The 26,827-nt window shown below is 36.6% G+C and overlaps 4 protein-coding genes across 12 annotated transcripts; 2 read left to right on the forward strand and 2 right to left on the reverse strand.

The window, feature by feature from the left end:
• On the forward strand, positions 3,211 to 8,646 carry LOC18784675 (protein HESO1). Of its 7 annotated transcripts, none has more exons than XM_020556852.1 (9): positions 3,211 to 3,497; positions 4,317 to 4,462; positions 5,049 to 5,213; positions 5,794 to 5,975; positions 6,055 to 6,147; positions 6,622 to 6,691; positions 7,416 to 7,546; positions 7,670 to 7,780; positions 7,917 to 8,646. In XM_020556852.1, the coding sequence occupies exons 2-9, from the start codon at positions 4,324 to 4,326 to the stop codon at positions 8,448 to 8,450; spliced, it is 1,425 nt and encodes a 474-aa protein (XP_020412441.1). In that variant the 5' UTR covers positions 3,211 to 3,497; positions 4,317 to 4,323; the 3' UTR covers positions 8,451 to 8,646. The 7 variants fall into 7 exon arrangements, with proteins under 7 accessions (XP_020412441.1, XP_020412442.1, XP_007220456.1 ...); XM_007220394.2 differs by having other exon boundaries at positions 3,212 to 3,497; positions 5,794 to 5,972; positions 6,052 to 6,147; XM_020556851.1 differs by having other exon boundaries at positions 3,212 to 3,497; positions 4,320 to 4,462; positions 5,794 to 5,972; positions 6,052 to 6,147.
• On the reverse strand, positions 8,808 to 13,497 carry LOC18786997 (probable methyltransferase PMT11). The gene is made up of 9 exons (XM_007220572.2): positions 12,622 to 13,497; positions 12,370 to 12,519; positions 11,981 to 12,251; positions 11,776 to 11,886; positions 11,113 to 11,272; positions 10,419 to 10,676; positions 10,203 to 10,325; positions 10,047 to 10,124; positions 8,808 to 9,423 (listed from the first exon to the last, which is right to left on the reverse strand). The coding sequence occupies exons 1-9, from the start codon at positions 13,258 to 13,260 to the stop codon at positions 9,216 to 9,218; spliced, it is 1,998 nt and encodes a 665-aa protein (XP_007220634.1). The 5' UTR covers positions 13,261 to 13,497; the 3' UTR covers positions 8,808 to 9,215.
• On the forward strand, positions 14,882 to 19,573 carry LOC18787173 (BTB/POZ and MATH domain-containing protein 3). Of its 3 annotated transcripts, none has more exons than XR_002270158.1 (5): positions 14,882 to 15,596; positions 17,013 to 17,361; positions 18,102 to 18,418; positions 18,540 to 18,642; positions 19,067 to 19,155. XR_002270158.1 is itself a non-coding variant. In XM_007217988.2 (4 exons), exons 1-4 carry the CDS (start codon positions 15,169 to 15,171, stop codon positions 19,288 to 19,290), a joined length of 1,278 nt encoding a protein of 425 aa, XP_007218050.1. In that variant the 5' UTR covers positions 14,884 to 15,168; the 3' UTR covers positions 19,291 to 19,573. The 3 variants fall into 3 exon arrangements, 1 of the variants encoding a protein (XP_007218050.1); XR_002270159.1 differs by having other exon boundaries at positions 18,102 to 18,378; XM_007217988.2 differs by lacking the exon at positions 18,540 to 18,642 and having other exon boundaries at positions 14,884 to 15,596; positions 18,102 to 18,378; positions 19,067 to 19,573.
• LOC18784670 lies at positions 21,532 to 22,202 on the reverse strand. Its single transcript, XM_020558411.1, has one exon. The coding sequence runs from the start codon at positions 21,814 to 21,816 to the stop codon at positions 21,592 to 21,594; it is 225 nt and encodes a 74-aa protein (XP_020414000.1). The 5' UTR covers positions 21,817 to 22,202; the 3' UTR covers positions 21,532 to 21,591.

Raw genomic sequence — 26,827 nt, forward strand, 5'->3', positions numbered from 1 at the left:
TGCTGGGAATATTTGAGTCCATTGATGTAAAGACTACAATGGCGATAAGACTTGGGTTGTTTTGGGACCCTATGCCGCCGTGGGAGGATAAATTTGAGGTTCTCTTTCATCAGCTGAGTGGCCGTAGTTGGATAAAGGGTATGTAGGCGCCCTTTTCATGGCCCGAGTGGGCAGATTTTGGGGGTTCCACCACTCGATTTTTATTCCTCGACAACAATGTGTGGGGCCACACACACATCGTCCCACTCAATGGGCTGCGGACACGTAGCGTTTGATCTTTGTTGCTGGCCTTGTGGCATCAACATCTCTGAGCTGGCTTAGATTTATTTAGATCTTGATGTTGATGGCCATGGACCCAACAGTGCCCTCAAAATTAAGGAAGAAAGAAAAAGGGTATCTCTGCCCTTTAACAGAACCTCTTGTTTTTGGGTTCAAGCTTACCGAGTAACATGAGTTTTTAGTCAATTCACATGAATCATAAAATGGAAAGAAATGAGAGGATGGCATGAAATGTTAGTGCAACTATCTTGATATAAATAGAGAAAGAGGAAAAAAAAAAAAAAAAAAAACCCCTCAATGGTCGGCCATGGTTGGCATGATATTTCTTGAGATGGCTAGGCATAGCCATGTTGTTTGCATAATTGAGAGTTTGATTGATATGGACCACCTCATTCACCTTTTTCCTCTTTTCGCTTTTTTCGTTAAATGATATAATGAGAAGAAGAAAAATGAAAACGTTCATTCATACGACTCTTATGTAAGCGTTCTATCATAATAACTGATCACGTGATTAGCACGTAACACGTTAAATGTAAAAAGTATAAATGTATTATATATTAATTTGTAAGACGGATCAGAATTTTGTCATGAATCTTTGACCTTACTATTTTGAAGGGAGGACATATCCCATATATATATATATATATTATATTACGAGGTGCAACAATGAAATAATAAATTGGAAATAGAAGAACAAACGCATATCAAATCTTCAGACCAAAAAAAAAACGTATATCAGATCTCCACACCTTAAGGATTTGACTCATACCATTAAAATGTTATTGCTGCAGACAGTTGAAGACCACGTCAGTGGCGGAAGGAAAGTCAGAATATTGATGATATAACTTGGAAACTTCTATTCAAGCTGGTTTTGGCAAAACCATGTACTAGTTATTATAATATTAAAATTTTATTCGGTTTTCTTTTGTATAATAATTCAATCTGGGTCGTGTGGATTATTATACAAAGGGGATGTTTTTGTTTTTATTTGTACTAGTCTCTCTGCACGCGCTTCCGCGCTTGCGAGAGGTTTTTTTTTAAAAAATAGGTAAATTTATTTTAGAATTAAAAAAGATAATGGGTAGTTGTGTTTCATAAAAATAGGATCCATTATCTGCTTTTTCTTTTTCTTTTAATTTTTTTAAATATGAAAAAGTGTGAATTTATCATATTATCCTCATTTAATTAATAATTTGAATTCTTAATGTTTGCATTAACCAAGGGCATTTTCTGGTATTTTGAATGTTTCATCATTCTCTGCCTTTTGCTTTATATATATAGATAGATTAAAGATAAATTTCAACGATACAATTAAAGACATTAACATGATATTTAAAGTATTAATTTTAATAGAACAACAAACTAACATGATAAAAATAAAATTAAAGAAGACACAAGTCGCACTAAAACTACTAGCCCACATCACCATAATTAACAATAAGCACAAACAAATGCCACATACCCAATATAAACCATAAAACAATCCACGAGCCTAAACGAACTTTACCATCACCACCTGAAGAAGCGCTGTTGATGCCACACACATCACCGCCTCCATAACATATATGGAAAAAAACATGATAATTTGAGGACATCTGAAAGGGATGATGAGGAACTTTAATACGAGCAAGCTCATAAGAAATCACTACAAATAGTTTCTTATTCAAAAGTCACAGTAAACTTATTCACTAACCTAAAAAAAGGAATGCGATGAGAGAAAAAGGGGGAGAGTGGGGGGATGAGAGGTGAAGACGATTCTTCCTCCTCTCCCCTCTATAGAATTTTTTTTTGAAACTTACATAAGGAGAGAGGGGCTAGAATTTCTCTGCTCACCTAATGAATATTTTCTTTGAAGGGGATGCTAATTTGTAGACAGCATTTTAGAGGTTCGTCAAATTTCACATGCAATGTTTGAAACTATAACGGCAGCTTTTTTCTTCTTTTTATTTTTGCTTGTCATTTCAATAACTTGAAGAATAAGTGGGCAGCATCTGAGAGTGAACAAGGAACCTAATACAATTAGCTATTAGCTTTTCGTATGAAGATAAGATCGGAATGTCTATTACAATTTAAAGAATCTATGTAATGAAATATCAATAACCTAATTTAGTAAATGGGATATATTTAGCTAATTAGCTAAAAGGTACATAACTAATATGTCGCGAGTAAATGAAATAGTGTATATCTGGCAAAAACAAAGAAAAAAAAATAAGTGGTGTAAATAATTTATGTCAAACAAGTCAAAAGAGAAACCAAAACTAACTGAATTGATTCAAGATGGTTTGGTTCGATTTGGACCTAAGCCTAATTTGTTTTCTTTTGCATATATATTTTTTCAATTTTGCTAGCCTAATGAAAAAAGAAAAATATCATAACTTGTTACATATATTTTAATTTTATAGCGTATTAAATCATTCTAAAATTCAACGTATAGTAAAACTTCAAAGTTCAATAACATATATATACAATTCAAATATCAATAACTTCAAAGTTTCATTAAATTTTCAAATTCAATATCATTATGTAATTATTATCTAATGAGAGTACTACAAATATAAAATAAAATATACAACAAGACAAAATAAAATAAAATATACAACAAGACAAAATAAAATAAAATATACAACTAGATAATCTGATTCAATTTAACCGATTTACAGAAGCTCAAAATCGAAACTGTTTGATGCCAATTAATTGATTCAGACGAAATTGATGCCCACCTCTAACTTTTGGTGCTACATTCATCGACCACAAATAGTATAAAAATTAGAGATATGTGTCAATTATCCAATATTAACAGATAATTTTAAACCATAATTATATATACCTCATATGCATCAACGACTAAGAATTAAAACGATAAGTAATTAGTGATACATCCGTGCACAATTGACTATATAAATTATAAATATACCAAATATACTATATGCAAAAATTCATGCAACTTTCGTTTGAGTTTGACCAAAATACTTTAAGCTCCCCACATAAACAAACAAATAAATAAGTTTTCCGTAAATTCCCAAGCTTTTGTTTTTACTATTCCTCTTTTTCTACAGTCTACAATTTCTCATCTTCCCACCACTCCCAAATTTATCAGAACCGACAGTCTACTAAGCGGATTCAAAGCAAAACCCACCATGCTTTAACCTCCTCATCTTTCCCGCCTCGCCTGCCAATCAGAAGCCCTCACGAAAAAAAAAAGTCGCACAAAATAAAAGGTAACGAAAACCTTCTCGCTAAGCAAAGCAGGCCACTTCTACTGTAGCTTAAACTCACGGCCTATATATTTGTATTTATTGTAAAAAGTTTCATGATTTATGCTAATATAGAAGAATAGAAAATAATGCGTGCCTGATCAGTATTCAAAACCCTAGAAAACTTGGGAATCAATTGCTGCTGTTGATTTAGACCGTTGCATAATCGTTATTCAATCTTGATGGTAAATATTTGCAGTGTTGATGTTTCCGATAACAAGTCAACAGTTTGATATTGGGATGATTGTTTTTATTATTTTTATTTATTTAATTTGTTGGGGGGTTTTTACTTACTTTTCAATTGGATTTTATGCTTTCCCAGAAACTACATTTTTGTTTGTATTCAGTAATTTGTATATGTTTTAAGTACATTGATTGGCTACTTAAGGCTGTGTAGGCTTAGTGTAAATAGTATTTAGCATCCTTTGCTGAAGCATGTATATATCAATGTCCTTCACGTTCGAATTTAAGATATGCAGTAATGATTCCAAATGGTTCCACAGCTGCACCTGTGTTGTAGTTCCAGCATGATATATGGATTATACAATTTTTATTGCTGTCAACATTCTCGAAATTCAGATTATGTTGGTTGTCTTGAAAGAGCGTTTATGATTTGTTTGATGGAATGTTATATTTTGCTTTTGATATGACATTCATCTGACTGAAAAGGGGTGGAAGCAAATCTTGCAGGGAATTTACTGCTTCTATCGTGTACTCTGCTTATATTGTTAGTGCTAGAAGCCATTTTGCACTAAGGTTTTGTCATTTTCTTATGTTAATCAGTAGTGAAATGAGTGCGCAAAGTACATTGGAGAACACTCTCAAGGAAATACTACGTGTTGTCAAACCCTTGCGTGAGGATTGGACAACACGGTTGCAAATCATTGATGAGTTACGAGGAGCTGTTGAATCTGTGGAAAGTTTAAGAGGTGATTTGTGTTACAATTTCATGGTTCCACTTTTTGTTGTTTTTTATTTATGCATCCATCCTATATTTGTGTTAACCAAAAGTGCTTTTTATTGTTCTTAACTTCAGGAATCAGTTAATTCATTATAAATTCCATTCAATCTCTCTCTCTCTCTCCCCATTCAATCAGGAGTTATATAGAGACACCTGATTCACTTTATTCCTTCTGTGTTCCTAATTGGCCCAAAAGGAGACGTGCACTTGACCTTCAATGAATTATTTGCGTTAATAACTTAATATTACAAGCATACAAACACAAATTCTAAGTTTTTGTTACTAACTAATGTCACAATGTTTATTTGCCAATATTTTGTCCCATTTTGGATTACATTTATTTCTACCAACTAGGATATTGCGATGCCATCCACCACATCCATTGGTGTCTCCTCATTTGGGAAATTTTTTGGTGCCTGTAATACTACAAATTTATTTTTGTGCCATTTTATTTATTTAGTCGTACATGTCTTCTAATATTAAGGAGATATCTTCCCCATTGTTTAACAAAAGTTTAGTAACTCTGTGGGTTTATGACATTGGCATATAAACAGGTGCAACTGTGGAACCATTTGGGTCATTTGTGTCTGATCTCTTTACAAGGTGGGGAGACTTGGATGTTTCAATTGAGTTTTCCAATGGTTCATTTGTTTCACCTTATGGGAAAAAGCAGAAACAACGTTTACTAGGAGATGTTATGAGAGCTATGAGACAGAAAGGTAGCTTTGTTGTTTTCCCTTTCTTAAATGCTTATATTATTGTTTTTCCAGGCCTCAGTACTTACCATATATTGTTGAGAAGATCAGGAAACTTAATGCGTCAGTTTTTTCATTTGTTTACCATTAATAAAAAGTTGTCACACTTGAGAATTATTTCATGGTAGTGGCAGAAAGTATGTTAGTTGGTCTTGAATTTTCATTTATGTGCTCTTATCTAAGTACAAAGCAAATGGCGCATACTGGGGACCTTCAGTCTTTCTTTATCTTCACCTTTCTGTGGCATATTTCTTTTGTATTTAACTTATTTAGCATATAGGGTGATCATTAACAACTATATTATACTGAACATGCCCTTGAACTGTGTGCTATTCACAGGTTCATTTGGTGACAATAATACATAGAAATGGCATTAAGAGACTTATACATCATATCTGCGAATTTTGTATTATATATTAGGTTCCCTGATTAATAAAAAGCTACAATAAGTGGGTTTGTATGTGTGTATATTTGTATTTGGGGAGTTTGATTTTGTTTAATTACAGCATCTCCAATTTAATTTCTAACGAACATTCATTTTCAGGTGGATGGAGGAGGTACCAATTAATCCCCAATGCAAGAGTTCCCATTTTAAAGGTTGAAAGTAATCTCCAAAATGTATCTTGCGATATTTCAATCGATAATCTGAAATGCCAAATGAAGTCTAGACTCTTGTTCTGGATCAGTGAGATAGATACACGCTTCCGCGATATGGTTTTACTGGTACATTGTTATTGGAGATTAGAATTTGCTTTCTAAAGGGAAAGTGTTCGTATCTGATATATTCTTCTAGCTTTTGTAGATTAAGGAATGGGCAAAAGCACACAACATAAATAATCCAAAATTTGGGACTTTCAATTCGTACTCTCTCACTTTGCTTGTGGTCTTCCATTTTCAGGTAATCTTAAATCATCATTTCTGGCGTTGACTGTAAAGTAATTTGAATTGTGAGGGGATTCTTTCGACTGTTTCAGCTGCACTTTAGCATAATCTAAGATGATTGATATCAACCTGGTTTGCTGGAAGTAGATTAGTATTAAATTCTGTGACCTTTGTGGGATTTCTTCATAGTACGCTACACCACCAGATTTATACTGTCTAGTTCTTCATTTTGGTTGTGTTGGTGGGTCAAGGTTTGAGGAGCTTGACGATCAGTCAATCACTTGTGTAGGGATTTTCTGGATTTGTGTTGTCTTGTTGATTAAAGGCTGAATATACTCTTGTCCAAGCATTTTGTTGTGCGTAGTTAATGTTTTACTTGCTTCAATCTTCTGTTGTTGCTTCCATTAGCTAACAATATATATGATTCAGTTCTCTGCAACAGATGTTCCTAATTTTAATTTAATACTTCTCATTAAATTTTCTCTTTCAGACATGTGCACCTGCAATTTTTCCACCCCTTAAAGATATATATCCAGGAAATCTCATTGATGATCTTAAAGGTACTTTTCATCTTTCAAGAGGTGACCTCATTTTCTTTACTAATTGGCTACTCATTATATCTAATTTGTGGAAGTTTGAATAAAAGTTGCTCTATAGACCCTGAAGGAAGGTTGTGTTTATTACAATAGTTCCTGAAAGGGATCATGCTACAGTATGAGAGCAGTCTTTCACCCTTCGGATTCATAGTTGCAGCACTGGTTAGTTTTTTGAAGTAATGAAGTTTCAGATAGATCCCCTATGCAGCAAAGCAAAACAATAGCCTTTCTTCAGACCCAAAAAAAAAAAAAAAAAAAAAATCCTTTCTTGAAGACTTGGAGAATAAAAATTCTTAGTTGTTGAGGACCCAGATTATAAATTTAATATCTTAATTGATATATCCTTTAAGTGCTTTGCACTGAGCCAGATCTTTTTATACTTGAGTAGGGGTGGCTTGAGTGATAGTGCTCATTGATAATTGCTCCATATGGTTAGCAAGAAGTGAAATCACTGTATAGGATTTGTTTTTAAGTAGGTATATGTTCTGGATATTGCAGTGAGTCAACTGTTCTCTACTTCTCTCTGATTTTAAACCAAGTGTTGTTTACGTGTGGGAAAAACACTTCCATAATGCTTCTAAAAAGAATTTGTTTGATACCTAAAATATATCTGAAAATTAATTTGTTGATCCTCAATCAGTTGACTAATTTGGACAACAAATATCTGATTGCGCTATGCTACATGCAGGCTTGAGGGCTGATACAGAGAGACGTATTGAAGAGACATGTGCTGCTAATATAAGAAGGTTTCAATCATACAATTTGAGGGCAGAAAACAGAAGTTCTTTGTCTGAGCTTTTCATTTCATTCCTTGGGAAGGTATTATTACCTTCATAAATAACTTGAATTGTATTTTCTAATGTTTTTAACCAGAGATTGTTATAATCATGAATTTGAGATCAAACATTCAATTTGATGATGGTCATTTTATAAATTTTGCAGTTTTCTGACATCAGTTTGAAGGCTTCGGAATTAGGAATTTGCACTTATACTGGACAGTGGCAAGCCATAAAAAGCAATATGAGATGGTTGCCCCAAACTTATGCCCTATTTGTAATTCCATCTCTCTCCCTCTTCCTACTTCTCATATATATATTTTTTGCTGATGCTCTCTCTGTTTCTTCAGAAATAATGATATTTATTACTGTCACCACTACTGACGTTGTTACTGGAATTGGTGCATGGGTAGATTGAAGATCCTTTTGAGCAGCCTGAAAATTCTGCGAGGGCTGTTAGCAAGAGGGAATTGACAAGGATATCAGAAACATTTGAGATGAGCCACCACATGCTCATCTCACCCAATCACAGTTCGCTTCTTGCCACACTAGTCCGACCTCAAATGTTAAGCCTCATGGTAAGAACACCGGACTGGCGCCGCCAACCAACTCATCCACAACGTTTCAGGGCTGAGGGTTCACATTCACCAACCCCAAGCAACAACAATGGCCCCCGACAACCAACTCGTCCTCAGGTGCACAGGGTGGTGCGCTCACCCTCACAAGTGCAACCTCAATATCAGACGGTGAAGCCAAAAGGCCCCTCAGAAGTGCAACCTCAATATCAGACGGTGAAGCCAAAAGGCCCCTCACAAGTGCAACCTCAATTTCAGACTATGAACCCAAAAAGCCATCCCAACAGGGCAACCTTTAAAAAACCTCCTCTGCAGACATACGAAGATCAACGGCAGCAAATATGGAGACCAAGATCTGATAGACCAGTGTGATTTGTGTTTCTGCATTCAGATTTTCATTGCCTGGTTTTTGATTGAAAAGTAAGAAAATGTAGTTCCATTGGATTGATGCCCTTCCAGAAACCTTTCAAGTATGCGATCGATTCTTTGTTATTGACCGTTGGCTTCCCCACAATCCTGAAAAATGAGAATTACTAAATATAGGGCATTTATGAGTTTCTTTGATCTATCTAAAGATGCCATTTAGAAATTACTTTTACCAGCATTAATTAAATACTTACGAATTTTACCCTTTCATAAACTGATATGTTCATTTCACCAAAGAGATCAATTATTTCAAGTGGATATTCAAGAAATTATTAATGACTCGATGGAAAGAACGGATCATAATTGAATAGAACCATGTAAATAATAAACAATGATAAATCAGAATGGATATTGTCATATTGATATGCCCATTATGTACAGCATACACAAAAAATTGAAATTCTTCTGTAAAACATAATCTAAACTCACTCGCACTCTGATATATATATATTTTTTTTCACAAGGAAAACAGGTGGGGGATTCTCTATAGTAGTGTCAAGTACCAACTCAGAATCCTCAATATTCAGATTGCGTTTTGACACTGATTTGAGGTTTGCCCTACCCAACCCACTACACACAATCAAAAGAATTTTCTCTCTCATTACACTTGTACCGAGTAAGTTCAGCTCATGGCATCTTAAGTGATGCTGGTGTTAGTCATTTTCCGTTTCAGAAGATGAGCTGTACAATACAATCTAGTCTTCCAATGCTTCAACTAGTCAAGAGGCGTTTATCAGCAATAATGAGTCTATAACTTGCATGAGGCCCCTCAGATGTGTCTCGCAAATTGATGTGCCAACCCATAGCGTTTCCGATCGCTTGAAGTTCATCCATGACAGAAAGAGAGTCACGGATGTATACACGTCCACCGGGTCTTAGCATTCGGTCCATCTCCAGCATGATTGTCGAGATATTGCATCTGTTATAATGATATGAATCAAAATCAGGGTTTAAAAGAAGAAAATAAAATATAAAACCACCACTTTACCAAAACACAGTCCGCCCACAAAACAATCAGTCTCACCCCTGCCGCATGACCAAGTGCACATGGTGTGAATAGCCAATAGAACAAGGGGGAATGTATGCAGTACGATCCCGGCCAATGTGTTCCTTTTTCTTTCCAGTCAAAATGGTTAACTATTCAACCAGATATAGCCTTTCCACTTTCCCAACCATTAGATTAACAACTCCATTCAAAGTTAAATCCAAAGACCACCCCCAATTAATAAAGAGAGAGGCTTTACCATGCTATAAGGGCAGGTAGTTACATTTCCTAATATACTAATTAACTTCCTACTTTTTCTAAAAGAGCTTTGTTTCAGATTAACTGCATAACTAGTACTACTTTGAATATTAGTTCTCAGTAAAATGTAAACCCCTCTCATTGCAGCAACTATGCTTGTCCAGTTCCATCTAAAGCACAAAAGGAGAAGATAGTAATGGGAAACAATAATACACTAAACTTAAAGAAAAAATTAAAATTTTCTACTTGGAGGGAAAGAGATAGGAAAGAGAGGCAAGAGAGAGACAGAGACGGCTAACCTTTTTTTCTCAATAGAGAAGAGGCCGGCTGCATGCAATAAATCGTAGGTTCGTGGGTATGTATCAAATGGTTCACACCTGATACATATAATTCGAATAAGTAACTTTTAAATTCATGGAACTTGTTTGGACAAAGAAAAACAGTAGGTAATATACCAGTCATGCATAACTCCTATAAGTCCACGGTCATATATAACCGGTAAGGTGTTCGGGCCGCTAACAGGAACCACATTCATAACCCAAGAGTTCAAATTTTGTTCAATTAGTGCAGCTGCAAATCTGCCAACCAATTAAGAGACAATAAGCAATGAGAAAACATTTGTTTAAAAAAAAAAAATTGAAGGCCGCTAGAACACAAGATAAATATGATACCCTCCGAAGCCAGCTCTCATGTCCATTGCATTTCTTAATCTAATCTTCTTCCAATGTAAAACACGAACATAACTTTCAATTATTTCATGCCAATATCTAGATTCTGCCCTGAAGAGCTCTTTTCTGGATATATAGGCATCGAATTGTATGCTCTGAAGCCTATCAGGGGGAGTTTGCAAACGGTCTGGCCATTTTGTGACATTTGCTCCATAACCGTTTTCAGGGAGTCTTGTGATGCATGCCTTCAGATCAACACACCTGAACCACCACACAAAGAAGAAACCCTCACAAGAATTAGAAGCAAATCAACTACATCCACATGTGAAGCTCTTGTGAAATAATATGGTACAGTTATCAGCACAAATAAACTTAAACTGTGAAATTAGAACTTCAGAGAAATGGAATACACGTCAGAATCAAAGAAAAAGAGTCCAACATTTTCAAAGCATTCCTTGAAGGTTTATTGAAGGTTTATTCCAAAGTAATATCTCCAAACAAAAACATGCATAGCCTTGTTGCAATGAATAGTGGTGAGGGAAAAACAGCTGGTATATGCATTTGATTAATGTCCGAGTTTGATGAATACGAAAACTCTAGATACCTGACTTGGATAATAAAATATTTTACTTGAATAAAATCATTAAATCATTATTCAAAGAAGGGAGTGGGAGAGAGACAAGAATCATAGATATACCAAACTTTGTCTGGGTCATCACTTGGATCACACAATGGAGGTTTGGTTCCTGGGTCTCGATTTAGATAGCAGCTGTTGTTTAAAGGCTTTTGCCATATTGCAACATAGCCATCCTTCTTCACAAACTCCCAGCAAAGGCGTGTGGTGAGGTTAAGCATTTCTGCAGAAGGAAAAATGAAAAAACAAATTTTATTGTTTCCTAGGTCCAGATATGTTTACTAATCCAACATGTTAACAGACAGGCAGCAGGTGGCCTCCATTAAACCAGTGATGCCAGCAAATAAAAAGTTAGCATACAAGACATTATAACACCGTAGCTCACACTTCTCTTATCAATTATTCACTTTCTCAAAACTGGAGACGCTTTCATACAGGCTCCCTTAAGGAAAGCTAGATAAGAAATTTTCATAAGCACAAAATAAGTTGTTTTTCTGGTTTGCCAGTGAATATAGGTCTTCAAGGAACAATTAAAGTTAAATTATCTGGGATTTCCAGCCAAGAATAAATTATAAGTTTCAATTCATCTTAAGTCAGAAAATGGTAATCCATAGACTGCAGAACTTTCAAACACTAACTAGCAATCAATATTCAGACAAAAAAAGAAAAACTAGCAATCAATATACAAATTTTCAATTTCACCAAAAGAAAGTTTTGCAGTAATACCTTGCCACTGCTCCTCTAGAACTTCTTCATGCTTATAAACTGGCTGTGCTGCCCAAACAAAGTATCCACCTGCCCTGAGCATCCTATTAACCTCGAGCAGCAATATCCCATCTTCAACACAAAAAAGTAAAAGAGGGTAAATAAAACTACAATCAGAAGATAACCGTCACTAGAAAACGAAAAGTCCAATATAAGTTTTGCATACCATCACGAGTCCAATTAATCCTGCATCGTGAGCAATGTATCAAGTCAAATGCCTGGCTTGGGTACAACAAACGGTGAGTTGCAAATGCTGCTATCATTGCAGGAACCCCGCGCTCAAGAGCAAATTGAATCTGGTTCTCATGGACGTCTTTAGGTGCAATTGACATGGTAACTACATTTCGCGACAGCAGATATGCACCAAAACTTGCAACACCACATCCAACATCCAAAACAACTCGGATATGTTGACCAAAGGTGATGTCAGGGACCACCTGCGCGATTAAGGCTTTGACCATCAGATTATCAGAGAAACAAGATACAGCAATAACCCAAATACTCAAACTACCCACTTCACATTTCCCATTACATTAAATTGTAAACAACTTTAACCTTAGAAATATGATCCAAGTATTCATTTGCTCCATGTATAAACTGTGTACCACCTCCAGGAAACTTAAACTTGTTCTTCTGTCGTGTAATCCAGTTCTGACCCCCTTTATCTTCGACTAGACGAGTATGAGGCACATTGTTGAACCAAACCTGCAAGCCAATTTCAATAACAAAGTCCGAAAGATAAACGCTTTAATAATACAAGCAAACACAGGTAGAAAAGGCTAATAACTTCATAAATGAAGCAAATACCTCGTCGCGGCTTTTAGGCCATGGAATTGGGCTCTTGTAATTCTTGGGCGGCGGAACCAAGCAATTCAAGCCCCGAGCGGGCTCTGGACAATGCCGCTCGAATCTCTCGCCATTCTTAGTCGATTTGAGCCTCTTAATGGCGTCCACATTATCCAAACACGGTATGTACTCGCTCATACTCTTCGGGCAGAGCTCGAACCTCTTAACACTAATCTTACCGGTGCCACTCGCTTCGCTCTCAGCCACCGACCCGTTCCAACTCCCCCAATTCTCCACCACCTCATCGGGATCGAAATCCCCGACCTCGAACTCGTCAGACATGGTGCCATTCTCGTCGACGATTCCGAATCTCTGGATCACATCGGGCGGCGGCGGCGGCGGAGGGGAAGGAGGAGGCGGAGATGGCGGTGGGGCTTGGGCTTGGGGGATGAGGGAGGAGAGATTGAAAGGCTTGTTTTGATTGGGTGAGAGGGAGACGGTGGAAGGGGCTCGACGCGTTGTGGTGAAGAAGAGGAGCTGCTGGGACCCATCGGACCAGTGCTTGCCGAGGTAGAAGAAGGTGATTGAGACCATAGCAAAGCCAAAGACTTTCAGGATCAGTGGGATTCTCAACCAATCGCCATTGTTTAAGATTGTCATGCTTCAATTCAACGAAACTGGAAATGAAGAACGAAACGTTGCGTTTTGATGGGTTGAGAAGGGACCGGAATGGGGGTGCCGGAGAGTGAGAGAGTGAGAGGATCTGAGGTTGAGTGTTGTTGCAGACAGAGAGATAACCACGAGAGAGACGATTGACTGCTTGCTAATGTCAAGGTCACCGACGGATTGAATATTAAAATATTTAGTGGAGGGAGTGAGAGATGGTTACACGTTGGCTATAATTTTCCATGTAAGGTTGCGCTAAAAATCCAAACAAAAATGTAAAACATTAATTTTTATTTTCCTTTTATATAATTTTGCATATATAAACCTTTGGTTCATATAATTTTAAAATTTAAACAAATAATCCACACCAATTTACACTATTTGATTTGATTTTCTTCGTTTTTTTCACACAAAAATATAATCAGTTTGAAAAATTATGGTGAACTGGCCCTTCATAGTTTCATTTTTTATTTTATTAATTTCAAGAGTGTTCTTAATTTTCTTATATTTTTTTTTAAAAGACATTTCTTATTGAAAGGGGCGATGGTATATTAAACTCATACACACTATACGGATATTAGAACTCGAACCCTGAATCTTGCTCGAAGAAATAAATACTCCAAATCACTACACTAGTAAATCATTTACAATTTTCTTATATTAATAATGAAGCATACTTACGAGTCACATTGATGTATGTTATCGAATTAAACTCTGCAATAATTCAGCCTTTGACATTCTAAATCTTACTAATTTATGTGTTTGTAAAACGTGTGTTCGTTTGTAGGATGATTTTTGTCTATAATACACCTGAATGAAGAGACTCGGGGCTAATTCCATGTAATTTTGTTGCTAACCAAATTAATAAAAGATAATTATGTTTACACCTTATTTTTGTCTCTCGACACTCTTGTTTATTTAGACACCTACTTATATTTCCTACATTCTTTGAACACCCAAAACAAATTAATAATCTTCCAAAGATGTCTCTAATTTTCCCCCTTACTCAAACTATTTTTCTTTGGACACTCCTATTTTTCTTTCTATTATCTACATTGAAATTAGAAGAAGATGATAAATGATGAGCTAATCTTCATCTACCATTTTATTTTGGTTTTTGGCATAAAAAAGGGTTGGTATCGACCATGTGCATTTTTTTAAATAATCACATAGTTATGAATTATTTGTGAATCGTAACTACACAACTTGATGATGTGCAATTTTCTATAATCGTAACTTTATAAGTTGTGCAACTCACGTGTCGCAAATGCATAAATTGTCAGTGTTAAAATTGAAATTTTTTGTCCAAAATTTTACTTTTTCTTCATTAAAGTTATTAGACACGACAAGTTGTTCCTACTTATTCCAGTAAATTTAAGTAAATTTATGTCATTTATGGATTAGGATTACAGAAAAATGAGTGAGGTAGGAGTGAGTAAGTTAGATGAAGGGGTAAAGTGAGAGTAAAGGGTGATGTTCAATGATATTTTGTGGGTGTAAAAAACATTTACATTTTTATATAAGAGTCATCAAAACTATTTATTTTCCACGTCATGAAGTTGAAAATCCAAACAGAAGCCAGACGGACACGTCAACCAAATGGGAGCACTATAAAATTGAATCACAACCCACTTGGCCCGTCAAAAGCGAAAGGACCCGCCTAACTCTTAACGAGTCCTAACCCCAAAAAAACACCACAAACCCTCTCCGGCCTCCCCTCACAGTCTTCTCGAATCTTCATCTCTCGGGCAAAATTATCATATCCCCTTACAATTCACCACTCAAAATCCAAAATTAGGGTTTTAATTCGTCCATTTCTCCTACCAATCTGCACAATTTGCATGCCATGCCGCGGCCACGCCTCGACCGCTTGGCTTTTTAGGGTTCCGCTTGAACTGTCCGATGCCGAATCACAAATCGTCCAGAGGGGCTCAATTGGGTGAAGCCATGTCGAATTCGAAGCCTGGAGTCGACCAGGAGTCGTGTTCGAGATCGATCAGCGAGACTGTCAATGGGTCTCACCGGTTCACGATAAAGGGGTATTCTTTGGCCAAAGGGATGGGTGCCGGAAAGTACATAATGAGCGATACGTTTACGGTGGGTGGCTACGATTGGGCAATTTACTTCTACCCCGACGGCAAAAATCCTGAGGATAGTTCCACGTACGTCTCCGTTTTCATTGCTCTGGTCAGTGAGGGTACGGATGTGAGGGCTTTGTTCGAGCTGACTTTGGTGGACCAGACCAAGAGTGGGAAGGACAAGGTGCATAGCCACTTTGATCGCGCGCTCGAGAGCGGGCCGTACACGTTGAAGTACAGAGGCAGCATGTGGTATGTGTTTCTGGGTTAATTGGTGGGTTTCGGTGCCTAAGTTTCGATTTTGATGATTAAATTGAGTACCTTTTTGGTGAATTTTGGGTTAGGGATCGGTTTTAATGTGGCATGTTGTGGTGGAATGTTGATTTAGCAGCTTGGTAAGCAATTTGGTAATTGTGTTTTCTTAGTGTGTGTCTGTGCCGAATTATGTCTTGCACGCTAGATTGGCATGCTAATTGTTATATTGGTTGATTGTGGATCTTCCTGATATCCATGTTCCAATATGTGACTTGCTTGTGAATTATGGAGTGCTGATTACTTAGTAAATATTACATATACAGAAACGCCCACATATAAACATATTTTAGGGGCTTATGGCTTAAAGGTTAGGGCACTTCTGGAACATAGGTCGACATATCTCCAGGCTTAGACTCACTTTGAATAAAAAGAAAAAAATATGTATTATACATAAAAATAAACAATAATTTTCAAATTGATATTACTTTTTTCAATTATATCAATAATTAGACTGATCTTCAATGTGAATTTCCATGCAAATCTTGAGATGAACCATTCTACAGCAGTTTTCTTTCACATTCATTATTAGTAAAACATAATATGAATTAAATATTAATCCAATAAACCACTTAGAAAATTAAAGCAAAAGAACAAAAACTGATTTAAGTTAGGATTTTATCTCCCTAAAAATGTACAACATGACCTAGAGAAGATGATGATTGTAAGACTCATTCTGTCTGGTGAATCAATCATATGAAAGATTATTATTTTTAAAAATCTAACATCTCATTTTCTATGTTTACTTATATAACTTAAAGTAATATTGTGCTTTGCTGTGGAGCTTATTTATATAGGAATATCATTGGCTATTGAATGGAAAACTTGAAAAGGTGAAGATAAATATTGGAGAAATAACTAACAACCTAACCTACAAGTAGATATTCAAATGTTGAAGATGTCCCTCCTCTCCTCTCTCCCCTCTCCCTCTATTTTGGTTGCCTAGGTGTGGTTAGGGAGCCGACTAAATAACTTACCTTTTCAATCCTTTTGCTTATATATCATCATAGAGTGCTTTTTTGGTGTGTTATGTTAAGTATTGGGGTCGTACCATTTTAATGTGGAAAATTATGACCGTGGGGCATCACATATTTACATGCATGTACATGGTAACACTGATATAATAAAAAAGAACTAGTATTTGGTTGGTTTAATTACAATAGAACAATTAGGTTTGCATGTCATGTTGCATTTAATAAGTTTATCAGATTTCTTTATGGATTGGCTGCAGTCTCTGTAACCTATTTCCTAGCTTTTGGATAAGCTTATTTATTTTCATGTATTGGGAGTATTTTCAAGTTGGAAGCTTCTGCACTGTTTCCATCATCATATTTTACTTCTCTGGGTACATTTCAGGGGTTACAAGAGATTTTTCAAAAGATCAGCCCTCGAAACTTCTGAGTTTCTAAGGGATGATTGCCTTGTATTGAACTGCACTGTTGGAGTTGTCAGAACTCGCCTTGAGCGACCAAAACAATTTTCAATTACTGTACCATCATCAGACATGGGTCAAGATCTTAAGGACTTTCTAGACTCTGAAGCTGGTTGTGACATAGTTTTTCAGGTTGGCGATGAATTGTTTAAAGCTCACAAGTTGATACTTGCTGCCCGTTCTCCTGTATTTAGAGCACAGTTTTTTGGACTTGTCGGGGATTGTAGCATAGATAAAGTAGTTGTGAAGGATGTTGAGCCCTTTATCTTCAAGGTAAGGCTTCATGATCTTCTTGCTTCCACTTATGACCATCTTAAATAAGAGAAAAGGATATATATATATTGCATGATACATGCATCAAGACTTCTGCACTTATAAGTCTCCCCATGGTATGATTGAGATTCACTTTTTACACTTGTATTAGTAGTAGAACAAATTTAGCATCGCCTCTTTATGAATTCAGTTATGAAATGAACAAATAAGAAATCTTGGGATAGTAAAATTGTCTGGCAGATGCTAATTTTGTCTGGTTAGCATTGTGTGCTTTCAAGACAAAGTACTAATGATAATAAGTAAAAGTTCTTATATAATGTAGAATTTGTGGCCTAAATATAAATAGGAAATGGAAAAGTAAACACTTCCACGGGAAGGTGGGGTCTAAGTTTTCTTATGTTTTACCTGTGTCTAGATTTTTGGTCTATGTTGTTCTACATTGATCACCATTGTACAATTTTCTAACACTCTAAACAAAATAATTAATTTTCTTACCTTTTTATCATGTTACCTTGCGTATTAGCTGTGAAACTCCAAATTTTTAAAGATGTCCTCGTGCAATGCAGTAATGTTTCAGAACCCAAATTTTCTATTTAAAGTCGTTAAGTTCTCATAAATGAGATAATGCACCTTTAGTATAAGAGTTATCTTAAGTTTCTGTGCATATGCTGAATTTGTGTATGCCGCTATTTTAAGCCTGTTTCATGACTTTAATGGGGATTTTATCCCTTTTTTCCCAGGCAATGCTTCTGTTTATTTACACGGACAAACTTCCTGATGTACACGAAGTTATGGGCTCATCACCATTGTGCACATTCACTGTCATGGTGCAGCATCTTTTGGCTGCCGCGGACCTGTATAATCTAGAACGACTGAAAGTATTGTGTGAATCAAAGTTGTGTGAAGAAATCACTACTGAAACAGTTGCGACCACACTTGCTCTAGCTGAACAACATCACTGTCCGCAGCTCAAGGCTGTGTGCTTAAAATTTGCAGCAAATCCTGCAAACTTAGGAGGTGGGTGTTTCACGTAGATTCTGTTGGTGCCCGGTTTCAGGTTGTATCAATTTTGCTTTTTTCTCTTTCTAAGTAGTCTCAAGTAATCCTTGATGCCTTATCGTGCATGCCTGGTTCATCAAACATGCTGCAGATGTCCTTATGATCGTCTATGGTTTCAGGAAGTCAATAAGGATGTTCCTTAAAATTTATGATATTACATCTGGGTCAGCCTATGGTGACACCTTGATATCTGGCTGATCGAGGGGCAGCATTTTGAGAATGGTATATTGGTTGGTTAATAATAACTACCATATTTGAATGGTCTCAAACAGCTCTCAGTTCCTAGAAAGATCAACTTACATTAATTTCACATTAGTTGCTTATTGGCCCGCCGTTGAATGGTGGTTATTTACTGGACATTTTGGTTTAACTTTTCTTAGTGATTCATGGGATATGAATATGGACAAATTTTTTTATGGCAACATGAATTTATGTTACTACCTCTGGACATATACTAATTTTCATGTGTTCATTCTCAAAGCTTGTATTTTCCACATCCACTGCTGCTGTGGAAGTTACACATTTATCTCATCCTTCCGTAAAGGAATTCTTCCTCATTTACTTTGCATGTAACTGTTTTCATTTCATGGTTCTTTGTGGTGTAAAACTGGATATTTGACCCAATGAATCCCCGTGTGTTCTGCAGCTGTGATGCAATCAGATGGGTACAAGCATCTAGAAGAGAGCTGCCCCTCAATGTTGCTGGAGTTGCTAGAGACATTTGCAGCAGTGGATGAGAGCTCAAGTCTTCTGTCAAGTAGGAAGAGGAGTGGCAGCAGCATATATGGGCTAGACTTGCCAGCAGATGGTGGCGGGGCTGTAGCAGAATCAGCAAATCCCAATGGAAGGCGTGTGAGGCGGCGGTATTAGTGTATGTAGTTACCTTTAGGTGCCACAAACCTGAAAGGAGTGGTCTTAGGAACAAAACGGTAGTTATGAATGGCATGCGGATAATAGTCACTTATCATTTCCCATTGTGTTAGACACTCCTTGTATAAAGTTTCGATGTCATTTCCTTTGTTATATCAGGTTTGGTGGGGGGCTCTTTTGGAAGTGAACTGAGATTTGAATGTGTTACATTGTGCTTCATGTAGAATTTGTAGGTAGACTGTCATTTTGAATGGAATTATATTATTACAGAAATGGCTCTAAATATCTTGGGTCTGGCAAAGGAGCCACTAGTGTAGTGGTTTGGAGTATTTACTCTCTCATGCAAGGTCCTGGATTCGAATCCTAGCATCCGTGTTGTGTGTGTGAGTTTAATATGTTATCGTCCCTTCTAATAGGAAAGGTTCTCAAAAAAAAAAAAAATCTTGGGTCTGAGTGTTGAAGTTATCTTTCTTTTATTCAATTTTTGTTTTACATTTTGTTGAAATAACAAACAATTCCGCATTCCTTGTCTGGTAAGGTCATCGCTAACACCCCTTCTAAGATCTTTGGTTTACTGAGAGTTGTTATCCTTGGTTATTTTAAGTGGAAATTCATTGTTATTGTGCAGAATTTTGATAGGATAGGGAACTAAGGTGGCTTTACTTGTTGAAAATGAATTCAATATTGGATTTATTTCAATAATTTTTTTTCTTCCTCTTGAGTTCATTTGGGCTACTAAGGTGAATGCACTATTGTAATTGGAAACAAAATTCATCATTCAATTTAGGAAAAAAAGAACTACGAGAAGGGATTTCGAGTCTATGCATTTAGGTTTCATGCATTTACATTTAGTTTAATCTCAACTATTATAATAATCCAATGGTTAAAAATAAAGCCACATACCTTAATTTTAGTTGATGTTTTTTTTTATCAAAACTGATGACTAGAGGTGGGCACGGTTCGGTTTGGACCGGTTTTTGCCTCAAATTAGAACCGATCCGGTACTATTCATCCGGTTTGGTTCGGTTCGGTTTTAATTAAAAAAATTTCAAAAACTGTCCGGTTCGGTTTGAACCGGTTTCGGTCCGGTTCCGGTTCCGGTTCGGTTTTGAACCGGATTATAAAAATTATTTTTTTAAATTATTTTTTAATACAATTCTCAATTGAAATATTATTTTTTTACTTGAAAATTAACAAATTATTCAATTTCATATAAAAAATAAATATTAAAGTGAGAAAAGAGAGATATTTTGAGATTGAACTTGGATAAATATTAGGTTTTTTTTAGTGAAATTAAAAATATAGCATTAAATATAAATATATATTGAAATTATATATATTTTTAGTTTCACCGGTTCGGTTCGGCCCGGTTCGGTTTTTGAAGACATGGAACCGGATCCGGAACCGGTCCAAACCGGTTCGGTTCGGTTTTTGACCGGTTTTTGACTTTTTAGTCAACTCGGTTTTTTTCCGGTTTGGTTCGGTGCGGTTCGGCTTGGATTTCCGGTTCGCCGGTTTGAGTGCCCACCCCTACTGATGACTAACTCCGTTACTTTACGACTTTTACCAGTACTTTATCTCCCAATCCATCACCACACAACTGCATTCGTTCTTTTTTAATCGTCCGAGAAGTTTAATTCAATGAATTTGTGAGCCCGAAGCATCATATGCCTAGATAAAATTTGGTGTCGTTTGCTTTGTTTACTGGAAGTTGGGGGTTGGGTTCAACCCATTTTGATTTAATCCAAACTTCCCCATCTGTTTTCCAAATTATTTTTTTTATCAGATTTTGTGTTTAAAAAAAAAAAAATCAGATTTGAGTGTCCCACCTCCATTAGCTTGCATTATGTCTCTTTCTTTCTCCTTTTTGTCATTGTTGAAGGTTTCTGGTCATTTTTGACCAGAAAAAGAGAGTTCTGGGCACAGGTGGAAACTACAATACGAGGGTTGTGCAATGGGTTAATCAATTGCCTATTTTCCTGCCATTAGAAACATAGTTAGTAGTCCATGTTTTCAAAGCAAAGAAACCAGCAACAATTGAAGAAGAAGACAGCAAGCAGAAAAACATTAACACCGTAAATAATATTGAAGTTAAGATAGGTGATTTGATTTTTGTGATGATTGAGATTAAACTAAATGCGGATAAATGCATGCAATCTAAATGCAGAGGCTCAGGATCCCTAGGAGAAGATCTGATATTATGCAGAATACATAAAAGATGCTTCATTTCAAAGTAGGTACTACAAGAAGTAGCAAGCTAGCTTTTTGAACTTTTTTTTCTCTAAGAGAATTATGGTATGATTATGAAGAGATGTTTGGATCATGGCGCAGCTCAGGCCAGAGAAAGGCACCCATTGCAAACTCTCTCTTGTGAGCCAAGTCACCCTTGGTAGACAACCCATACTCTGCAAGAAGCCGGTTGACCTTCCACTCAGGCATGTCCTGGTAGTCCTTCTTGGTATATCTTGGGTAGTGGAGCGGCATCTTGAAGAAGCTCACGCTACCGTTGGTTTTCTGGCTTTCCATCGAGCTATCTCTTTTCTCTCTTAGCTAGCTTTTGTTTTGTGGTTTTAGGTGGTGCTGCTGTGGAACTTACTGTTGCTTCAGGAATTTTGAGATCCATTTATAGACTGTGAGAGAGAGTTTGTACGTTCCTGGAGGAGGCAGGTTGTAGAGGCATGATTAGAGCACTTCCAGCGGCAAGGGGAAGCCAGGGCAGGAGAGGGCCTAGGCCCGCGTGACGGCTCCAGCGTGCAAGGGCAAGCCCAAATAAGGCGTGAGCCCACCAACCCTAGTAAATCCAGCTAGTGCTGCTGCCTGGACAAGTCATGTAATGCTAACATCCCAATTTAAAAAATTAAAAAAATTGTAAAAAAAAGGAAAAAAATTACCTAAAAATTCAGATTTTTTATATATTTATAAATACTTAGCTATATTCTTTACTTCCCACACCAAAACTCTAAATCTTATCAGAATTAATAGTTTATGTATATAAAATAAAAATAATTTAAAGTGAATAGTAATTGCCATTTGCCATAGCAATGGATGGAAACACACTTTGCATTTTGCAAGGGCTAGTACTATTCATGTGAATAGTAATAGCTTTTATCTCCCTTTGTTTTTTGTCATGACAAATGGATGGAAGTGCTCTTCAGGTTCACAAGAATTGGTTGACATACCTTCTCACAACATAGTATTTACGTGTTAAATCTTTAGGCCGTGTGATACAGTGGTACTTTTATTTTTCAAGTTTTTATTTTTTATAATCAAAATAATAATGAACTTCATTAATTGGAAAACTTCACGAGAACTAAATGGAGCAAAACAAAGTGTCCTCGTTAAAACGTTGTGATAGAAAACCCCCAAGAGATAAAAATCCTAACAACCTGAGGAGGACAATACCGATAGCAACGGTAGACATGGCCCCCTACCCTGAAACTCACTCAACAAACACAATCTCGGCTGTCAAAGTGACCCCATGAAAAATGATTAAAAATCCAAAACTAGCGGTGCCAATAAGCAACATGTGTTCGAATAACAATCTCTAATCCCATGCGATCATCATCCAAAACACAAAACTTACCACACAATTAAGACTGTAGGGCCTCCTGCAGGGGATCAGATGGACCTCCCTCTTCTCAGCCACACGATGAGTTTGTGTGACTTTTTTGAATGATTAAGAATCGAACACACATAATTGAAGGGCCCGGATTTGATACATTTGGGGTACCATGTCTAATAGGCAAGTACGTTACATACACGTATGAGGCTCAAACATGAAATATATGTGTAAGACTAGGAGTAAGAAGACTTCAGTCTAATATGTGTGGTGTCTAGGATCCGTATCAACAACCACTTGATTGTGGGGACTAGGGCCCCTTAAATTCAATAATCAAATATGTATTCCTAGCCTCATGATTTGCTTACCTAAACCCTAAACCCTACTTTACTTCGAAGTGTTGGACATGTGTCCTTCCAACCACATTATCCAAAATATGAAGGGAAAAAATAAAATAAAAAATGGTACGATTGTGTGTCCTACTATTTCAATCACGACTGCTCATGACGTATTAATTTTTATAGAAATAGAAAGAGGTAAGACTCACATTCATATCATACGTGTCCACATACAGAGCAAAGCGCTCTATCACTATAAAAGATCATACTTTCATGTAATAAGTTGATTGTGAGAATAAATTGTACGTATCTTGTTTTATTGAAGACTTTCTATTTGGATTTCTATAGTGGGAATTCAAACAAAATGAGAATATTGTTTTGGTTCTCGTATTGAATGATTATCCATTCTCTTGTATTAGGTAAAAAAATGCACTGGGATGCTACTTCCCTTCTTTCCTGAAAGGGGACATTCCTATTTCCTGTAAATCCATGTTTGACACATATGCAAAAATAATTCATCAAAAATACAAAAAGAAAATCTCTAAACACATTTCAAATTATGATTGGTATGAAAATCTCTAACTATCATATTTGAATGGTCTCAAACAGCTCTCAGTTCCTAGAAAGATTAACTCATATTAATTTCACATTAGTTGCTCATTGTCCCGTCGTTGAATGGTGGTTATTTTACTGGACATTTTGGTTTAACTTTTCTTAGTGATGCATGGGATATGAATATATGGACAATTTTTTTTATGGCAACATGAATTTATGTTACTATACCGCTGGACATATACTAATTTTCATGTGTTCATTCTCAAAGCTTGTATTTTCCACATCCACTGCTGCTGTGGAAGTTATACATTTATCTCATCCTTCCTCATTTACTTTGCATGTAACTGTTTTCATTTCGTGGTTCTTTGTGGTGTAAAATTGGATATTTGACCCAATGAATCCTCTTGTGTTCTGCAGCTGTGATGCAATCAGATGGGTACAAGCATCTAGAAGAGAGCTGCCCCTCAATGTTGCTGGAGTTGCTCTAGAGACATTTGCTGTTTGCAGCAGTGGGTGAGAGTTCAAGTCTTCTGTCAAGTAGGAAGAGGAGTGGCAGCAGCATATATGGGCTAGACTTGCCAGCAGAAGGTGGCGGGGCTGTAGCAGAATCAGCAAATCCCAGTGGAAGGCGTGTGGAAGCAGCATAGTTGGTTTACTGAGAGTTGTTATCCTTGGTTATTTTAAGTGGAAATTCTTTGTTATCGCGCACAGTTTTGATAGGTTAGGGAACTAAAGTGGCTTTACTTGTTGAAAATGAATTCAATATTAGATTTATTTCAATAATTTTTTTCTTCCTCTTGAGTTCATTTGGGCTGCTAAGGTGAATGCACTACTGTAATTGGAAACAAAATTCATCATTCAATTTAGGAAGGAAAAAAAAAGAACTAGTAGAAGATCTGATATTGTGCAGAATACATAAAAGATGCTTCATTTCAAAGTAGATACTACAAGAAGTAGCAAGCTAGCTTTTTGAACTTCTAAGAGAATTATGGTATGATTATGAAGAAGGGTTTGGATTATGGCGCTGCTCAGGCCAGAGAAAGGCACCCATTGCAAACTCTCTCTTGCGAGCCAAGTCACCAGTGGTAGACAACCCATACTCTGCAAGAAGCCGGTTGACCTTCCACTCAGGCATGTCCTGGTAGTCCTTCTTGGTATATCTTGGATAGTGGAGCGGCATCTTGAAGAAGCTCACGCTACCGTTGGTTTTCTGGCTTTCCATCGAGCTATCTCTTTTCTCTCTTAGCTAGCTTCTGTTTTGTGTTTTTAGGTGGTGCTGATGTGGAACTACTGTTGCTTCAGGAATTTTGAGATCCATTTATACTCTGCGAGAGAGAGTTTGTACGTTCCTTGAGGCAGGTTGTAGAGGCATGATTAGAGCACTTCCAGCGGCAAGGGAAGCCTGGGCAGGTCTTCTGGGCCCACGTGACGGCACCAACGTGCAAGGGCAAGTTCGGGCAAGGTGTGGAACCCACCAACCCTAGCAAATCCAGCCTGTGCTGCTCCTTGGGGCAAGTGACGTAATGTTGACGTTAGCAGTCAATTAAAATAATAATAAATTTTAAAAAGAAAAAAAATCAGAATTTTTTTAATTATAAATACTTAAGCATATTCTTTACTTCCCAAACTAAAACCCTAAATCCTATCAAAATTAATCGTTTATATATAAAAAATAAAAATAATTTAAAGTGAATAGTAATTGCCATTTCTCAATGCAATGGGTGGAAACACACTTTGTTTTTTGCAAAGGCAATGGGTGGAAACACACTTAGTAATTGCCCTTTCTCATGCCCTTTACTCCCCTTGTCTTTTGTCATGATAAATGGGTGAAAGTGCTCTTAAGGTTCACAAGAATTAGTTGGCATACCTTCTCACAACATGATATTTACGTGTTGCATCTTTAGGCCGTGTGATACAATGATATTTTTATTTTAACAAAGTTTCAAGTTTTTATTTTTTATAATCAAAATAATAATGAACTTCATTAATTAGAAAACATAACGAGAACTAAATAGAGCAAAATAAAATGTCCTCATTAAAACGTTGTCATAGAAAACCCCAAAGGAGAAAAATCCTAACAACCTGAGGAGGACAATACCGATAGCAATGGTAGATATGGCCCCCTACCCTGAAACTCACTCACAATCTCAGCTCTCAAAGTGACCCCATGAAAAATGATTATAAATCCAAAACTAGGGGTGCCAATAAGCAACATGTGTTCGAATAATAATCTCTAATCCCATGTGATCATCATCCAAAACACAAAACCAACCACACAATAAGACTGTAGGGCCTCCTGCAGGGGATCAGATGGACCTCCCTCTTCTCAGCCACATGATGAGTTTGTGCGACCATTTTGAATGATTAAGAAGTGAACACATATAATTGAAGGGCCCGGATTTGATACATTTGGGGTACCATGTCTAATAGGCAGGTACGTTACACATATGAGGCTCAAACATGAAATATGTGTAAGACTAAGAGTAAGAAGACTTCAGTCTAATATGTGTGGTGTTAAGGATCCGTATCGACAACCACTTGATTGTGGGGACTGGGAAATTCAATCATCAAATATGTATTCCTAGCCTCATGATTTGCTTACCTGACATTTGAACCCTACTTAGAAGTATTGGACATGTCCTTCCAACCACATTATCCAAAATGATGAAGAAAGAAAAATTAAGATGGTACGATTGTGTGTCCTACTATTTTAATCACGTCTGCTCATGACGTCCACCTTTCGCATACAGGGCAAAGTACTTTGCCACTATAACAGATCATACTTTCATGTGATAAGTGATTGTGAGAATAAATTGTATTTATCTTGTTTCATTGATGACTTTCTGGATTTATATAGTGGGAATTCAAACAAAATGCAAAAGATTGTTTTGGTTATCGCATCGAATGATTATCCATTCTCTCGTATTAGGGTAAATAATTCATTGGGACACTACCTCCCTTCTTTTCTGAAAGGGGACATTCCTATTTCCTTTAAATTCCAGTTTGACACATGTATAAAAATAATTCATCAAAAATACAACAAAAAAAATCTCTAAACACATGTTAAATTGTAATTAACATAAAA

The sequence above is a fragment of the Prunus persica genome, chromosome G2 (assembly GCF_000346465.2).
Source record: "Prunus persica cultivar Lovell chromosome G2, Prunus_persica_NCBIv2, whole genome shotgun sequence".
NCBI lineage: Eukaryota > Viridiplantae > Streptophyta > Magnoliopsida > Rosales > Rosaceae > Prunus > Prunus persica.

What these genes read in the sequence shown, in the direction of transcription:
- LOC18787173 (XM_007217988.2), top strand. Translation starts at nt 15,169, where the DNA reads ATGCCGAATCACAAATCGTCCAGAGGGGCTCAATTGGGTGAAGCCATG. An exon ending in AAGTACAGAGGCAGCATGTG is followed by an intron (nt 15,597 to 17,012) that starts GTATGTGTTTCT and finishes GGTACATTTCAG; the next exon opens with GGGTTACAAGAGATTTTTCA. An exon ending in TTGAGCCCTTTATCTTCAAG is followed by an intron (nt 17,362 to 18,101) that starts GTAAGGCTTCAT and finishes CTTTTTTCCCAG; the next exon opens with GCAATGCTTCTGTTTATTTA.
- LOC18786997 (XM_007220572.2), bottom strand. Translation starts at nt 13,260, where the DNA reads ATGACAATCTTAAACAATGGCGATTGGTTGAGAATCCCACTGATCCTG. An exon ending in ATGAGAGCTGGCTTCGGAGG is followed by an intron (nt 10,326 to 10,418) that starts GTATCATATTTA and finishes ATTGGTTGGCAG; the next exon opens with ATTTGCAGCTGCACTAATTG. An exon ending in TTCTCTATTGAGAAAAAAAG is followed by an intron (nt 9,424 to 10,046) that starts GTTAGCCGTCTC and finishes TCATTATAACAG; the next exon opens with ATGCAATATCTCGACAATCA.
- LOC18784675 (XM_020556852.1), top strand. Translation starts at nt 4,324, where the DNA reads ATGAGTGCGCAAAGTACATTGGAGAACACTCTCAAGGAAATACTACGT. An exon ending in TCATTTCATTCCTTGGGAAG is followed by an intron (nt 7,547 to 7,669) that starts GTATTATTACCT and finishes TAAATTTTGCAG; the next exon opens with TTTTCTGACATCAGTTTGAA. An exon ending in CCCAAACTTATGCCCTATTT is followed by an intron (nt 7,781 to 7,916) that starts GTAATTCCATCT and finishes GTGCATGGGTAG; the next exon opens with ATTGAAGATCCTTTTGAGCA.
- LOC18784670 (XM_020558411.1), bottom strand. Translation starts at nt 21,816, where the DNA reads ATGGAAAGCCAGAAAACCAACGGTAGCGTGAGCTTCTTCAAGATGCCG.